At 39.8% G+C, this 13,134-nt stretch overlaps 1 protein-coding gene across 8 annotated transcripts in view; it reads left to right on the top strand.

Moving 5' to 3' along the window:
• Positions 1-13,134, top strand: part of NCKAP5 (NCK associated protein 5) — a 381,602-nt gene that overhangs the window by 238,444 nt on the left and 130,024 nt on the right. For 7 of the 8 annotated variants that reach the window (XR_013183102.1, XM_077181708.1, XM_077181703.1 and 4 more), the window contains one exon: positions 11,540-11,630. Coding sequence is in view for 7 of the 8 variants with exons in the window: in XM_077181708.1 (XP_077037823.1) it covers positions 11,540-11,630 (91 nt within the window). In the remaining variant the exon portion in view is untranslated. The remainder of the gene's footprint in view (positions 1-11,539; positions 11,631-13,134) is intronic. The other variant, XM_077181707.1, reaches the window with a different exon arrangement.

Below are 13,134 nucleotides of genomic sequence, written 5' to 3'. Positions count from 1 at the left end.
GCAAAATGCTGAACCTTGTGTTTTACAGATATTTCTTGAGGTTTGCATATTAGACTGCCATATCTGGTATCAGTTCTTGTATATCCAGGAAAAAGAGTGCTAATCTAGTTCTTAACATAAGAATTTTATTTGCTGAGTCAAATTTTGAGGTATTTTAACATAAATGTGTTTATTCCTGTGGTGATCTTACATTTTTGAGGTAGCACAAATTGCAAGGGTAAGGTGACAGTTTGTAGTAAACTTGTGATGTTAATATTCCATCTAATACTAATTTCTGGGGCTAGAAATATGTGTTAAATATGCTCTGTTTGCTGTTCCTTGGTTACACCTTTGCCTGGTGAATTTAGCAGACTTTTCTCTACAGCAGAGCTGTTCCACTTAGCAGGTGTTCAAAAGGCTGAGGATCTGTCCCTTGTAATGGAAGTGCCTGAAACTTTCTGTGTTTTTTATTCCAAGGGATGATGAAATATGATCTGCTGTTTGGGTGCATAAAAGTTGATTAAAGTTGTGTGCTCATGGATCTGTTCTGAATGCTGCTTGTGAAAGCACAGAAATGAAGTTCTTGTCTTTATAGAGCTGGATGGCAAAGATTTGCATTTCTCAAAGCTTTCAAGTTATGTCAGACCTGATCATGGAAACAGCCTTCCTCTTGAAGGGAGAGAAGGGAGTTCATATTGAGGCTTTTTTCTGATGAATCTTTGATTAGTGCTTCACTGGTATTTATAATCATCATAAAGCTGTTATGAAATAGAAACTGTTAACTCAATTTTCAGAGGGAAATTCTGAAACAAAGCCACAGAGGTATCCCATGACAGTGGGAAGTCTTGAAAAGAGGCTTCTTGAAGCATAGGCTGATGTGTTAACTGCTGGATCTTCCTTTCTGAAGCAAATGAGGTTTGAGTTGACTTTGTTCTCTGCTTTAGATATTATGAAAAAAAAGAATCCTAAATAGTTATGCTAAATATTTTTACAGTGGAAATAAAATCCCTATAGGAAACATTAATGAGCTTTGCAATAAATACTGCTTTTACAAATGACCTAACCTTTGCTTCATTATAGTCATGTCCTATGAGAAGTAAACAGGGTAATGTTCAACTAGTGCATTATTTAGAGATTTTTGGTGTACATTTTGAAAGCCTCATACTGGGCTGTGCCCACAGGATTCCCATTAAACACAATGGGAGCCGTGTGGCTAAAATCCTGCAGAGCTGTTTGAAAATGGATCCCATGCTGTGCTGAAGATAAATGATTAAAGAATGAGTGCTTGAGAGTGGAGGAGGGAGTGATGTTGTGATTCCCCACTTAGGGCTGTAGTTGGACTGAAAATCTTTCTCTAAGCCCTTCTTAAATGATCTCCTGTTTCTCAAAAGAAATACCAATACAGTACAAATGGTTAAACATTTGCACCTTAGAGATGTCTAGACATCTTTTCACTTCTCTTCTCTTTACATTTAACTTTTTTGTTATACTTTTCTTTATCTGCCGCCTTACTTCTTGCTTAAATTTTTCATGTCTTTTTTTTTTTTGTTCTTCAAGTTCTTTTATGCTATGTTGTCTTTATTTCTGATCCTCATGTCTTGTATTGTTCTCTTCCTCTCAATTCTCTCCTTTCTTTCTTCAAATGGGAGCAGGCAGTTGTGGAAGCCCATCCATGCAGCAAATATTTCTGTGCATTTCAGTGCAAATCCTACTTACAGAAATATTTGCCTGCATTTACCCTGTTCGTCTCCAGGATAATCCAATTTAAAGAGAAGGGCTTCAATAGGTCAAATTTGGCATTTTGAAGCTGTGTACTCCTTTTGTTACATCATACAATGGATAGTGGCTATGACAGAATACTGTTTGGAAAGATGGTAGAGTGCTTTATGGAAATTAACTTGGAGGCATAAAACTGTCTCTACCTTTTTTTGTTTGTTTGTTTTAATACAGCTGTTCCTTTTTTCCTCTTGCATTTCATTTGTATCTTGATATTATTCTTTTTCCCTTCTTATCTTCTTTTGCTTTTGACAGGTTTGCACACATACAGAAGGGGAGAACATGAAAAGTTATTAATGACAAAATACATATCTTTGATTTTTTTGTGACCAGCTCACAATTAGTTTCGTGCAGCTCTTGTTTGTTGGTATCAAAGCTGATGGTGCTGTTTATGACACTGCTGCAGCACTTTTCTGTGTGCACTGTCATGTGTTTTTATTGCCTCATTATCAACTGCTTGGTTGTAGAAAAGCTGTCAATATAATTTTAGAGAGGCTACCACTACCTAATGACACAGGTAATTAAGCCCTTGGAGACCATTATTCTGACCATCTATTACTTGTTCAGGCTGGTTTGCTCTGCTGCTGTGGTTTGGAAATCTAAAGCCACAAGGCTTTTGTTCTGACATCTCTGACATGACCTGCTCTTGTGGGTGTTCTCTAACCACCTGAACATTAGACTGCAAGAGTAATTATTTGTACATCTGAGGTTTCTTTAATAGCAGATCTATATTGCTGCTTAGTGCATCTGTCCTGCAGGAGGATAAACTCCCTTTGAGCTGGGCACCCGTGGAACAGGAATCTGTGCTGTTCCAGGCAGTGCAGCAGGAAACCCACCTGGATGAAGGCATTCCTTATGCTCAGAAGAGCATTCCCTGTCCTGGCAGTTTGGATCTACTTTGAGGCAAAACACGTTGGAAGCATTTCATTTATATGTTTTTCATTCCATAACTTTGTGATTTGGAGAGTGTAATGTGGAGGGTTTGTTGTGTGAGCTGTTCCCAGTCACACAGAGGGGACACCAGAGCATCAGCTGCTCCTGATCTCAGCTGGCCAGCCCAGAAGTGCCTCATACCCCCTGTTTGGAATATACCTGAAGATCCAAAGCAAGCTCTCTGCTGAGGAAAAGCAAAGAAAGACAAATGTTAGATATACTTACAGCAGCACATTATCCCCCTTGGAATTAAAATATCATATCATTATTTGTAATGCAAACATCATTTTGGATGTTTGATATTCCTATACATTTCATCCATCTTTGCAGATCTTTAATTTAGAGGTTTTCAGGAAGTCACAGCTGATGAGAAAATCTCCATTTTTTACTTTCTTTATTGTAGTCTTTTTGAGCTGAAATTTGGAAAGGCTGAAGTCAAAAAATTAAAAAGAATTTATATTTTTTAAGACCGCCTATTGTCTCTTTAAAAGTACTTTTAAGCAAATCTCATGGTTGGGAACCAGAGCATTGTTTCTTGATGTTCTTTGTGAACATCAGAGATTATTTGTTTTGGGGGAATCTAAGTTCAAAGTGGGAAGTTTTCTCTTATAGCTGGGTCTTGTACAGTTACATGTGCAGGAGTTTGGGCCTTTGCAGTTGGCTATACAATGTCAGGAAGGGGCTGGAACTGTCATATGAACTTGATTTTTGATGTAAAATTTAGATTATTGACTCAAACTAGAAACGGTTTCTTGAATTTCTCTTTTTTTTCTTTAGAGTCCCATTGACTCCATTGGTAGTTAGTTTTTCAAATTCCTTAAATTCACAAATAACATTGTGACATAATGCAGAAATTTTTGCAGCTGTGTGAGGATGGTCTTGGTACCACCTCAAAGCTGTGACTCAGAATTGAACAAGAGCTTTTTAATTTTGAGTGGCTGTACAATTCTGTAAGTAGTGGTTGGTCTGCACCAGTATGCAAAATGAAATATGAGTATTTGGAGGAACTGGTAGATATAACTTTCCATCCAGCTAAACATTTGCAAATATGGAAAAACAAACACTTGTTTAAAGTGTAGAAAAAAAGAAAAAAGTAAACCCCTACCATTATTTGAAATTGGAAATATTTCCAGTCTGTTTGTATAGTTGCCTGTAATTTTTTCTGAAGCTTTTAGTTGTGACTATTTCTGGTGCCTCCAGCATGAATATAGTTTGAACTTATGAACATATGTTTAAGATGACACAATAATTAACTTTCTCTGTGTGCCTGGTTCTATCCACTTATAGTTAATGAAAATATCTTCTGTCCTAAGGTCCCAGATATGCTACTGGGGACCTGTAGGAGGGACAGTCCTTGCAGTTCAAAAATCCTTTCAATTGCTGGTGAGCAGTTTTTCTGCAAGGCTTAGTCTTGGGCTGAATTTTGTTCTTCCATGCCTGTAACTTCCAAAATCATACACAGGGCTGGTGATGGAAGACACCCATGCAGTCCATATGGCATTTGTCTATCTGTCAACACAGAAATAAACATTACCACTGATTTCTATTGCTGTTCAGAAGCTTTTTGCTGTAGATAGGAGTTTGATGAGTGAAATCCATATGACTGAGAGAGACAATGGAAACACTTCCAACATTTCCTGGCTCAAATGGTAGTTAGAGCAGTTTCAGAGAAATGTCATTCGTGATAACAGAATTCAGACTTGTGTGGGAGCAGTGATGTGCCAATGCTGAGGTCTTTCAAAATCCTACCCTACTTATCTGGTGCTCAAAACATTCCTGTTATTTTAAGGATACCTTGAAAATTTCCACTGTGATCAATGGCCAGTGGTTAAACACAGTAAAAGTTGTGTTCAGGTTTTTCAGTTCTGTGCCATTTGGAGTGATGGCATGGTCTAGGGGACAGAGAACCTGACTGGGCTGTCTCAATTGAGTAGAGGATTCTCTGATTGAGTAGAGGATCCTCCTCTATTGTGTGACTGGAGCTCAAGGCCTCTTTCACCCCAGCAGGGCTTTGCAGTCATTGCCTTCATCATGCACAAGATACTGGAGATGCTCCTCATCCTCAGAGTGCCCTTTGGGCAACAGGTCAGATATGCTTTGAGTGCTTTGGAAAGAGGGGTTTGTATGAATATGTGAAAGCTGCATGGCTTGTGCAGTTTGGAAATGCCACAGGGCTGTGGTGGGGAAAGGGTGGAGATGGTGCTGCAGGAGGAGGATTTGCCTGGATATTTCTGGATTGATAAGCACCTGTGCTGATGAACAGAAAGAATAAATATAAATTATACATTACGTGTGCATCTTTCTGCTGCTGTTATGAAGGATGTTATTACTTTATTTTCCAACTGAAATATTAAATGGGGATATTGAGCATTCTGCTTTGCCCAGCTCACTGCTATCAGGCTTGTACCAGTGCTGTATCCTAAGCAGAGCTGAAAACCCCTTGGGGTTTAAAGCCCCAGCATTTCCCATCTGTCAGTTCTCATTTTAAGTTTATCACATGCCCATTTGCACTTCTCTCTCTCTTTTTAATCCATTTCCAATATCTAAATTCTTTGTAGACATTTGTGTTTGTCTCCTGGCCCCAGCCCTTGAAGCCATGGGCTCACATCTGGCAGGAGGGGCACAGGGGACAGCAGAGCTGGGGACCCCACGGGGGTGGCTCATCCTGGGGACCACCATGGCTCACACATGGGGCTCTTGGGGTGGCTGCAGGACCCTGCACAGTCTGAAGAGGAGCCTGCAGAGCTGAGGAGAGCAGAGAGCCATGTCTGCTCTTAATAGGAATCCCTGGAGACAGAGCGCACAGCCACTAATTTAATTGAAACCAGGTAGAGGGAGAGGCACTCCTGCAAGGATGTAGTGAACAGGAACTGCTGGTGATGAGCTTTTTTTTCTTCTGTTACATCTTGTAAAGCCACTTTGATATTTTCCCTGTTTAACCTGGTCCATTGCAAAGCTTTGAATGGAGTGGTGAGGGAAGTGAGATGCAGGTAAGCCCAAACCTGAAGTTCAAAATTACTAACAAGTAGGGAAACAGATTTGTCTGGGATCTGAGAGAAGCTCTTTGTTTGGTTGGATTATGAGATTGGAGAGGGAGCTGGGAAGCTTGGACAGAGGCACAGAGTTCTGTCACAGTGCCAGACAGAATGCAGTCTCCAAAGAGACAACCAAAAGTCCAGCTGGTGAAAATACCATCTGGTTTGCAGGTGAACAGGAGCTAAAAGAGCTGAGAAACCACACAGGAATCTGTTCCTTTGTCTGTGGTCAGGTGGTAGAAAGGGCTGAGACAGCTCAAGGAGCTAAAACCCAGACCACATCTCCAGGAAATCTATTACTAAAAAGAGAAGTTAGGAGACTTAAATAGGAGAGAGACAGGAAGCTTCACTCTTTCACAGATAAGAGCTGGAAAAAATATCCTCCTGAGGATTTTAACTACACTGAAGTAACAAGCTGAAGATAGAGAAAGATCTGTTATTGATATTTCTCTCTAAGACTAAAAAATTATCCTGCACCTTGCATGACATGAGAAAGAAAAAGCTGAAATATAAAGCTCAGCAGCTGCAGTGGGATTCTGTAGAAACCCTTGGATACATCTCTGTAACACTAAATCAGAATCAAGCTGAAGGAATTCTTGTGACATACATTTGAAATAGCCACCAAGTAACGTCCCATCAGCTTGAGGATGATGAGGGTGGAAGGTGATAGCACCTAGCAAAAAGCAGCTGCCAGCCTGTGGAAATCTGGAAGGAAATAGGTCAAGGAGGAAGGGGTTGAATCTGTCATCAACCTTCTAGTGCTGAACAGCTCTGTGCTGCCTGTCCCTTGGAGGGAGAGCTGCACTGGGGGACAAGGCTGAGCAGAGTGTGGGTTGGAGAGAGGGTTTATTCATGGCAGAGGCACAAAGCAGCATTTCTGACCATGACACTGCTGTGGGATGGCACAAAGGACATGCCTGCCTGTGCAAGTGATGGTCCTGAGAAAACTGGTAGGGAATTTAGGACTTTAATTGCTCAGTAATGATGCATCAACCTCAGCAAGGTCTGTCCAGCCTGGCCTGGCTGATGCTGTGCTCTGGCTCTTGCAGGGAGTGGCACCAGCAGGGCCAGGCAGGAGAGGGAGGCAGCAGAGCTGTCAGAACCACATCATTGAGAAGCATTAAAAACAAGTCTCTGTAGTTCTTCTATTATTTCCAGAGTCCCATATTGTTGTTATTAGATTTCTAAAGTCCATACCTCTTGGGTGTATTCTCATGGCTGCAGATCTTTGCTGCACAGACTCCTTCTCCTGCACACTGTTCTCTCTCAGGTCAGGGCTCCTCCAAGGCTCTCCCTGACTGGCTTACCCGCCCTCTTTTATCCCGGTCATCTTCATCAGTTACAGCTGCAGCCCAGTTAAGGACATCGCAGCTGCAGCCCATCGAGGGCAACCGGGACCTCTGGGGCAAAGCCTCTATACACATATTCAAATACATTTCCTCTACTATAAGTCTCCAGCAAAAATACAGCAGCCTTGGACACATGAGCATCTGTGTGCTGCTCCCTGGGCAGGGAATGATGTTTCCTCCTTTCCATAGGTTCCTGTCTCCCCATTGCCCAGAAACACACTTGGAGAAAAAGAAAAAATTACTGTCCATTGCAATTGGATTAATTTCCTGATATTCCCTCAACAGCACAGGACAAATTGCATATTTGAAGTGTAGGAGTGATTTTGGGTCAGGAGGAATAGCAGCAAGAACCTGTGGATCATAAATTCAACTTCTTCACATGATGTGTAATTAATTTTGTAAATGAATCAATTGTGGCTTAAAACTTTGTATTTCTCATCCTGTTACTCTACCTGGCAGGCTAGTTCAGAGTCTCACTTTTTAAATTATTAAAAACATCTTAATTCCAGCCTAAATGTATTTGTAACCATTAAATACAACTTGTTTTTCAATCATCTGCCTTAGGTTGATGTAGTTTTCTTTCACAGTTTACTTTTTTCCACTGATTCTCTTGTGTAAGTCATACCTGGCTGCTTAAACCCTCTGTCTCAGAAGTTTAGCAAGTCTCTTGTTTAGTCTCTTCTTGTGGCACACGCTGTCATTTCAACAGCTTCAGAGCAATCCCTTTTGTGGAATCCTCTCTGGATAAGCCACTCCCGAACACTTGTGGTTGTAATTGTAAATATCTTCCTCATGGATTCTTGACAGTGCTTTCCACAGTAGCATTAATATTTCATGTTACTTAAATTCTTATATTTCAAGAACAGATTCTGGTTTCTGAATGCCTCATTTCTTCTTCTGTTTTGTTCTTTGAGATATTTATCTTTACTTTAGGACTGGTGGGGATTTGTTCCCCTACACTAAACTGGCATTTTGTCAGGAAACTTAAGGAGCTCGTGTTGAACATGGTTTTCATTTACTTTCCCCCCCAAAAAAACCCCATAGATTTATTAAAAAATAGAAGCTGAAAGGAACACTTGAGTTTTAAGAAAATGACAATTCAAATGACAGATGTAACAGAAAATTTAATGGCGCTATGCAAGATGCTTCAGGTGACTAGACAGTAAATAAAGTACAAAAGAAAGGGGAAAATAAATGTTCTTAAATAGTGCTTGAAGAATTTAGACTCAGAAGTGGTGAGCTTTAGAGGCTGATTTTTCAGATTTTAACAGCTTGCTAGTTACATAAGATACAGAGAATCCTTGGCAAAGCAGTCCAGCAAGAAGGCAGAATACACATGTGGGGATAACTATCCTAAAAATAATCTGGAAGTGCTGGATGTTGGATTGGGTCCAGCTGAGATATTAGAATCAAAACCAAGAGCAGATAACCTTTTGTGGTTACCAGAAGGAGAAAAAATATAGGTCAATGTGTAGAAACAGCCTTTCATGAAGCTCATAATTTTTCTGCTTCACTTCCAAAATTTTCATCCCCTTTGGTGGCCTTGTTCAGGGAGAAAAACATGGGATCCCAAACTGAATTTATAGAGGCTCCATTATTTTTGCATTCTGTAAATAGGATTTGTAGTAAATTGCTCTGGTATGTGTTGTCACTGAGGAGAGTTTTATAGATCATAAGGTAACAATAGCTTTTCAATTAAGGTGCCATTAATTCATGCATCAAAAACTCTCATTCATAAGAAACAAGTCTTAATTATTCTCCTGTACCATATTTGGTCCTAAAAATGGACAACTGGGATGTGAGTGAAGAAGCAGCAGCTCACAAACTGCAAGAGCACTGGCCATCAGAGCTTTGCAGTGAATTTGACTGCAAACATAATTCACCTCCTTGTTTTCTCCTAGTTGTTAATTCTTTTTCAGATATTCCATGGCTACCCAAAGCTGGTAATATCCTCCCAGGGCTGGTTTGATGGTGATGTGACCACACATCACAGTCTGTAATGTCTGTGATTCAGCTTAATAGCTGTCAGCTCTTACAGACTTTTATAGTAGCTGCAAACAACAAAACCACAGAAGTTTCAATTGTCCTTAACTGAGCTCTTGCTCATGTTGCAAAAATTACCCTATTGCTTAGAAATCTGAGTGCTGATGGGAGCTATTTGTGATTGCCACAAAAAACTGTCCCTGTAAGGCTGTTCAACAAGGCAGGCCTGTGGATTATCTGAGTTTGACTGAAGATTAAAGGACCTATTGAATTTATAAAGAATTCATAATTTTCCTGAGCTGGTTTAAGTAATCATAATAATATGCAACTGGACTTTATTTTCATTAATACTCTTAGTTCTAAATTGAAAAACCGTGATTTAGTGCTGGTTGAATCTATTCTTTCTCCCATTTTTGTTTGTTTATTAATTTGGAAGAATGTTGTGGAGGACTAGCACTGGAACTGCATTTGCATAGATAAACACAATAATTAAGAATGCTATTACACCATTAATTTAAAATTGAAATGGTGGGCATGTTAGGAAATGAAATCTTTCTGTGAGGACTGCACAGGAATTTATGGTGTGAACCAAAATGATTTGTTCTTTCATGTAAAAGGCATCTGATTAAGGTCAGCCTCTGAGCAGAAATGGTTCCAATCTGCAACTGAAAAACTGCACCACTGTCTGCACTAGAGATTAGAGCTGGCTTGATTTTATGCACATTTGGTCAACAGATGGTCAAACTATTCTGTGGGCATTCTGGCAGTGTAGAAGTCTGCACATCAATGACAAAAAACCATCACAGGAATAAGTAGAATGTCAGTGTTCATCTGAGTAGAATGAGCACCCAGTGTCAGCTTCTTGAAAAGTAGCGTAGTGGGCTGACTTGGAAGGAGAAAACCTGGAATAACATCACATTGTTGCTTAATTAGCCAATGCCATTCATTCTGATAAGATTGAAAGAACAGAAAGACCATGAGGCTCATATAAGAGATAATGCTGTTGGCCTTTGGCCAGAGCAGTTAGCGAATATTTTCTGTCTCGCTGGATTGTTACCTTAGAAATAAACAAATATAAAGATATGCTGTGAATAATTCTTCTGCTCAATTTCATTTGGAAAGAATACTGCAAAAAAAAAGTCATGTTTCTCTAAACACAGTAGAAATAAACAACAGCAGGCAGTTGCTGCTCTGATATGCCCAGGAATACTGGCACCTTCTTCAAGGTCACTGTTTTAATATACAGTGTATCTGGCAGTATGAGCTAAGGTATTTCTCTCTCCTGCCTTTGCATCACCCTTATGCCTGTGCCACAGCAGTTTTCCCTTCTCCAGCCCCTATTCCATCTGGGCTGTTTTTCCAACTATCTCAAGGGACTGAGACTGCTTGAAAGGAAAAGAACAGAAAATCTGAAAGGGAGAGAGAAAAACTGTTACAACACAGCTGAAGGAGAGGCTGTACTGGGGTGAGAATCTGTGTGGGACATGGGGAGTGGGGAGAAGTGTGAGGATCTTTGGCTGGAATTTTCACCATTTTTAGTTATGAAACCCAGTTTCCTTGTTGTTGTGTCCATCACTGCTCCTCTGATTTTGATCCTTTTCCTCCTTTACCCATAGCTGAAACCAGCCCTACTCCCAGCCCTGCTATTTGAGATCAGCCTTGGTTACATCTAAGCCCATGGGATTTAATTTCTGACCCACCTTGAATGGGGCAGTGTTTCATAGGTGTCTTCCCTTTTTCCTATTGTGGGAAGGAGCAGAATTCCTTGTGAGCAGGCTCCATTCATCAGGGTTGGTGTTACCATCAGTTTAACTTTCTTGATGAATGTGTGTAGATCAAAGATGACTTTTGATGGTGCCTGTTAACAACCTCTAAAACAGAAGTGCAGACCTTCCTCCTTTAACTGCTGGAGCTGAAGTTGATTGCACTGTCCTGAGGTGAGGTGGTGGTACCAGAGTGGAGCCTGCCCTGGTTTTGGCACCTGTTTGAAAGGGCAGAGAAGGTGCAGGTGTTCAGCTGCTGTGCCCCCATGAACCAAGGCAGTGGCAGAGGCTGCCCCATAGCAGAGATGCCCTGGACAGGCTGTCTGAGCTGCACAGACCCCACTGTGGGCTCAGAACACGGCTGTCTGGGGGGGCTTTTAACCTGACTGCTCCTAAATGGCAATCATCTCATCGTGGTGTTGTTTGCACTGTTAACAAGGTGATGTCTTTTGCACACATTTGGTTTTAGTTTAGTGAAAGAGCTTGGGTAGGATTTAAACAACACAACTAATTACTGTGCATATTCAAAAGATAAAAGAGTGCCCTTAATGTGTTATTCATAACATGGAGCATGAGAACATTATAAGGCTAGGATTGTCTTTAAATATTAATTTCATTAAAGCCATGGATGCATTAGGCTCTTGTAAAGAACAAAAACACTGAATGCAACTCTTATATTTTTTCCATGCAGCTGACTTTTATAAATATTTTTATTCTCTAGAATGGAGGAGACAGTGAGAAATCTGCTGCAGAGCCAAGGATCCCCAGGCCAGCATGGAGAAGGAACTGTCAATATCATGAAGGTATATCAGGTATTAGTGACTTATTACCTGTTTTCTTCTGAGAGAAAAGTTCTTTAAAACAAAAATCCCACTACTTAAACAAATATCTGGCATCGTTTCCTCTATTTGATTATTAATTATGAATACTTGTAAGTGGTAGCTGGTTCAACCTACATTTTCCCAGGTGTTCTCTCAGCAGAGTTGAATGTTTTTCACTTTTATTGTCCTTGTTTTATCTGCTGTTGTTGCTCCTCATAGTTCACAGAGGACAAAGAAACTAGTTTTGAAACCTTTATTAAAGCACTTAATATTTTAACTCATATGTTCCAGTGTCTCTAGTAAACATAGGTGTATTTGACAACTTGACCTTCAGATTGTGATGGATAATTTTACCACTCATGTTCTTATTGGGTGTGGGGATCCCTATCAAGCTTCACAGTTTCATATCCCTGCTTGTGGCAGGTGCATTTTATCAGCCTCACCAGGGGTAGAGAGAGTGTCTCAGGACAGAGTTTAGGAGAGAAAGATTTCAGAGGTTTTTCAAAGGGAACCAGGTCTGTTTATAAGACAGAAGAGTTTTACATTTTCCTAACAGACTGTTGCATTCTGGAAACAGTGAACCTAAGATGGTGGAAAACCTTTTAATTTAAGTGTCTGGAAACAGAAGTGAGATACATCTCAGTTAATCAAATATCAGGCACATGAATTCTTAAAAATATCACTTCGACTTAATGAATTCAGTCCTGTGCTGTGTCTTTTTAAACAGAATAAGCATTCTTATAAAGTACTGAAATAATATATTAAAGTCTATACCAGGTAGTGATCCATCAGATAAAACACTTTTCAAAATTTTGAGTTATATTAGTTCATTCTTACAGCTGATGGATCAAAAATACAGCAGTATAGCTAAACAAAAATGTATATTAAAGAGTATCTATCACTGTAATTACATTTTCATTTTAAGCTTGGGTTGAAGAGAAAGGAATCTTTTAGTTTAACCTTCAACATAATCAAATTTTCTTGTTAAAATGATAGCCTGTAAAATTTAATTTCAGGACAAATTAAATTGTTTTGTTGAAGTTATAATAGAACATAGTTCTTTTAGAAACTGTTGACAAAGGCATCTCTATTTTATGCACTATCTTTTTGGGGTGCAAAATTGAAACTCAGTTCCCTTCTGTTATTTCTTTATGGCTTTAAATCCATACATGCTGCTCACTCCTGTCACCACACCGGCGTTGTTCTGAAGTGGGCTTGATATCAGTCTCTCCTCAAGGTGGATTACTTGTCTGCCCCTGTCTATTATAACAGACATCTGGGATGATTTTATTATCTGCTTTTCTCTGTGCTGGTCTTACTGTGGAAACCCCAGTAAGGTGGCACCACAATCAGGCTTCAGCTTCTTGGGGTTTTGTTTTTGAACTGTCAAGAAGAAAAGCAAAAAAAAAATGCTGCAGTTTTGTTTCATAGAACTGAGGGTTTGGGGGTTCTTTATTTTTCTTTTGGGCACTAAACTGGAAAAAAATTAGCTATG

The sequence above is a fragment of the Agelaius phoeniceus genome, chromosome 7, assembly GCF_051311805.1.
Source record: "Agelaius phoeniceus isolate bAgePho1 chromosome 7, bAgePho1.hap1, whole genome shotgun sequence".
NCBI lineage: Eukaryota > Metazoa > Chordata > Aves > Passeriformes > Icteridae > Agelaius > Agelaius phoeniceus.
The sequence above is the reverse complement of the archived record's forward strand: the minus strand, read 5'-3'. Positions and strand labels throughout refer to the sequence as shown.